This window comes from Parasteatoda tepidariorum, chromosome 7, assembly GCF_043381705.1.
Source record: "Parasteatoda tepidariorum isolate YZ-2023 chromosome 7, CAS_Ptep_4.0, whole genome shotgun sequence".
Lineage (NCBI taxonomy): Eukaryota > Metazoa > Arthropoda > Arachnida > Araneae > Theridiidae > Parasteatoda > Parasteatoda tepidariorum.
The window spans coordinates 80282704-80286833 of NC_092210.1; the positions used below are offsets into that span (position 1 = coordinate 80282704).

A 4130-nucleotide genomic window follows, 5' to 3' on the forward strand; every position below is an offset into this window, starting at 1 on the left:
TTTCTTAAGCGTTGTAGCTATATAATTTCAAACATCCTCAAGAGCTATAACACATCTGCAGCAGAACTGGATATGAAGACAAAATTGCAGGACAGGAACACTTTAATTGTCCACTAATCTTCAGATTTCCTGCTATGTTTTAAAAAACTTTATTTGTGGAAACCTTTAGCGTGGCGGACAGTTGGCCGCCTTAGGCGGCTAGCAAATTTATAAAATAAAGAATCAGAATTATTCTTATGATCTGAAACTGAAGCTTTTTTTTATGAAATGGTTATACATCAGAAAATATTTGCAGAATAGAAATTTTATAGAAACTTCTTTGAACAAATAAATTTTCCCCTCATGCAACAAAATCAATAATTTAACAAGAATTTGTACCTTTCAACAAAAATGTTATATTGCACGCTTTTTTAACAAGAAAATATCACTCAAGTCATTAGTAATGCTTACTTTGATTTCCACAAACACAACTAGGGCATGGTCTGGCATTATAATCTATCTGACAGCCTGACTCGCATTTAGGAGGAGAACACTGAATCGTTGGCCTGTCTAGAGAAAAACATATTGTTTTTAAAGAGAAAATTAATAATATTAATAGAAAACTAATGATGTATGATGATGCTGATAATGAGGATGTGTTTTGAAACATTTGAAAGGACCTTGCTAAGAAAATGTTGCAATCCTATTAAAGTTGCTTCAGAGGAATCGATCGGAAAATAAGAAGATTATTGCAATTAATTTATTTTTATATTTTATCAAATAAAGATCAAACATATGATTTTGCTACATTTCTCTATTTTGACGAGCCAGAGAGAATGATGGAAGAGGAAATCAGTGATATTTGGCAAAGAACTTTTAGTAAAAAACTACACTTAAGTTATATATTTCAGTAAAAGTTGTAGAAATACAATAAAAAAACAGAGAAACTGAGGTTAGCATTGTAGTTATAAAAACTATCAGAATAATGACAACAGATGCATGAGTAAAAAGGCAATCTCGAGACAAAGTTACAGGAAATCAAAATTCTATTGAAAATAAAATCTGATTCTGGCAGTACATGGCATTGATTTACGTGTTGGCAAAAGAAATTAATTTAATAAAATCCAACGCATCTCAAATTTGGATTAATAAATACATGAAGAATTTTTGCAACGCAAATAATAATTTCAGTTGGTAGGCTTAAAAAACAAAAAGAAAAAAATACATTTACATCAAAAATTAGTAAAGGCAAGTTGTTAGAGAAAAATTTTCCAACTTCCCAACTTTTGATCATATTTGCGTGACACAGAAAATTTCTAGCAACAGAACAATGTCTTACATTATAAAAAAAAAACTATTGAAAGTTGATTCCGAAGTTCATGCCCCTATCCTACCATAAAATAAAAAAATTTATTAAACTGAAAACATTGAGACATTTTTACCACCCAGCAATACTATACTAAATTGGTCTTTCACCATCTTTCGATACCAGGCGGAAGTAGTAGAACCAATAAAGCTTGCTCCAGACACAGTTTTGCACGTATACTGCTATGATATACTGTAACAAAAAGCGAACTTTACTTACTACTACCACAGTTTCAATCGAAATCCCAATTTGCAACAACTTTGACAACGAAAAGAGAAAACGGGAGAGATTCAAACTAGCCGTCAAATCCGGAGATTTGGTGATTAAAAGTGTCCTTTTTGCAGTCTTTTTTTTTTGGTAGAATTAGTGGCAAAATTCTAAGTGCAACCACGTACACTTGGGCCATGTTTGCTATGGGGATAAAACACTCTCAATCAGGTGCCCCGGGTTCGAAATGGGTAACCGATACGAATTCCGCTCCCGGCTCGCACCAAACACAGTGCTGATGTAAAATATCCTCAGTGGTAGATGGATGATGGGTTAGAGGCCCCTTGCCAACATTCAAACCATATAAGGAACCACATAAGAAATGCGGAAAAGGCTTCAAGAAAGAAATTTTTCGATTGAAAATGAAGAAGATTCGACGTCAACTTCTTTAAATATTTAATTAAGTGAGTATCAAATTTCGTGTTCCGGAAAGAACTTACAGTAAAATTGAATTGAAGAGCGTTTCTCTAATTTACAATTAATTTGAACCTTCAAAATATGAATAAATAGGCTTTTTGCCAAGCTGCTCTTCAGGACGAAAATCGAGATATTTTCCTTAATGTTCGCGATATTGGTTACAATCTAGAACAAGTTTGTATCTAAAAGGATCAATTTTCCTTCATGCTTTGTGCTCATTGTGATTATGAGTCAATCACTTTTTTACTTCTTACCACAGTCATAATAATATATATATTTTAAAACAACCCGTATATTTCAGCTAAAAATGTTTCAAAAAATTAAAATATCCATCAAGTTTTTGTTTTTAAACATTTAAATTTTTTAAAAAATTTATTTAAATCAAAAAAATAATACATTTGAAATTGAATAAAACATATTATATAATCCGCATTTTTAGAACATGAATATGAAGATAAAATCCAAACGTCCAAGCTGGTGTTTGAACCCTGTACCTCTCTGGTAAAAGGCGGACAAGCCTACTGTTGCGCTATGAAACCAAACCATTTGTAAAATTTTGTTAATTTAAAATTAAAAGAACTTTATTGGGGCATATTATTTTATTCCAGGGACAGCACAGGTGACTCATTTTTACCCTATCTGAGGTTTTTTCAAATGTTCTTTTTATAATAAGTTCAATTTCGTTTTATTACTAATTTAATGGATGCCTACTTTTTTTGTGAACCAGAATATCAGCGTTTGACGTGCGTGCTTATTGCCATAAAAATTAGGGCTCCTAAAAAGAAATGAAATTTTACATTCGTAAATACACCGTTGATACATGATTAAACGCAAAATGATTATTTATTGTTACAAATGAATGGAGGTTTTAGTACCCTGCCACATCTAGCACAAATGCAGGTTATAATGAGTCTCTTTTGATGTCCTGTGGTGCTTCACAGCTGCAGTAAACACACCGGTGAATCGACTGTACTTGGAGGTTGTCCAGCTTGCCGTATCAAGAGAATTATACTCGTCCGGTGACAAATTTGGGGATAAAATGGGACCTTGATGTCTGTGGCGGAGCAATATCTTCTTGAAAAATGGCTCCTAGAAGCCCTGCGATAAGTGGCAACACATGTGACAGAAAGATGTCACGAATATGTACCGCTGGGTTGTTATTCTTCGGTGTATCAATGTTACGGGTGATCATGTGTCGTATGCAATTCCATCATACGAACCATGCGATGCCTCCATACCATCACATCAGTTGTTGAAGTGCTGCTATGAAACGTAAGCGATATTAATATCTTTCACGAAGAGAATCTCCACATTCGTACACGATAATTATCTCTATCTATATTAAATCTGGATGTATCACTGAAGACGCTCCAGTCGGTTGAAGTCTGATGGACACCACTCCCAATGGGGAAAACGGTGGATAAGTGTTAATCCTGCCAACGCTGTACAGCGACGTAAAAGGTGCACAAAGGTTTAAAATAAGGCATTCATTTATAAAAATAGGCTTACCAGAGACTCAACTTCCGAGGGTAAAAGTTTCAAAATAATGCGAATTTCAAAAAAACAGCTGGGACCATATCGCTGGTTCAAAACTAAAACGACACTTCTGCACTCACTTTTCATGTTATTTGAATGAGAAGTGAGTGCAGAAGTGTCATTTTAGTTTTGAACTAGCGATATGTATAGTATTACATAATATTTCAGTTTACGTACTAAAGCTTTTACAATGCAACTCTTCCCACTGCAGACGGTTAAAAATTTTGATGCATAAAAATTTAAAAAAATAAATTAATAAATTATGTATTTGTTAAATATAAGGATTATTCGAAGTACCTAAATATATTTTGATTTCAAAAAGAAAATAATTCTTTTACATACATTTGATCCCAAGTAACAATTTTTCAAATCACATGCGATTTTTTATTTTCTTTTTAAGTAAACATCGATCGATCCTAATGCACGCTCTGTTTTTGTTTACTAACCTCGTCTATTGCTCCATTTCAAAGCTCTCCTACCCATTTTTATACTTTTTAAACTGAAAATATGCAATATTATCATTTTGTAGCCTAAGTCAACTATTGATATAAAAATTCTTATATAT

The 4130-nt window shown here is 32.9% G+C and overlaps 1 protein-coding gene across 1 annotated transcript in view; it reads right to left on the minus strand.

Annotated features, from left to right (window-relative positions):
• LOC107446012 (kielin/chordin-like protein) overlaps positions 1 to 4130 on the minus strand; it is a gene marked incomplete in the record, with an annotated part of 171960 nt that overhangs the window by 71797 nt on the left and 96033 nt on the right. Inside the window, 1 exon segment of the mRNA XM_071183690.1 lies at positions 451 to 549. Within this exon segment, the coding sequence (XP_071039791.1) occupies positions 451 to 549 (99 nt within the window).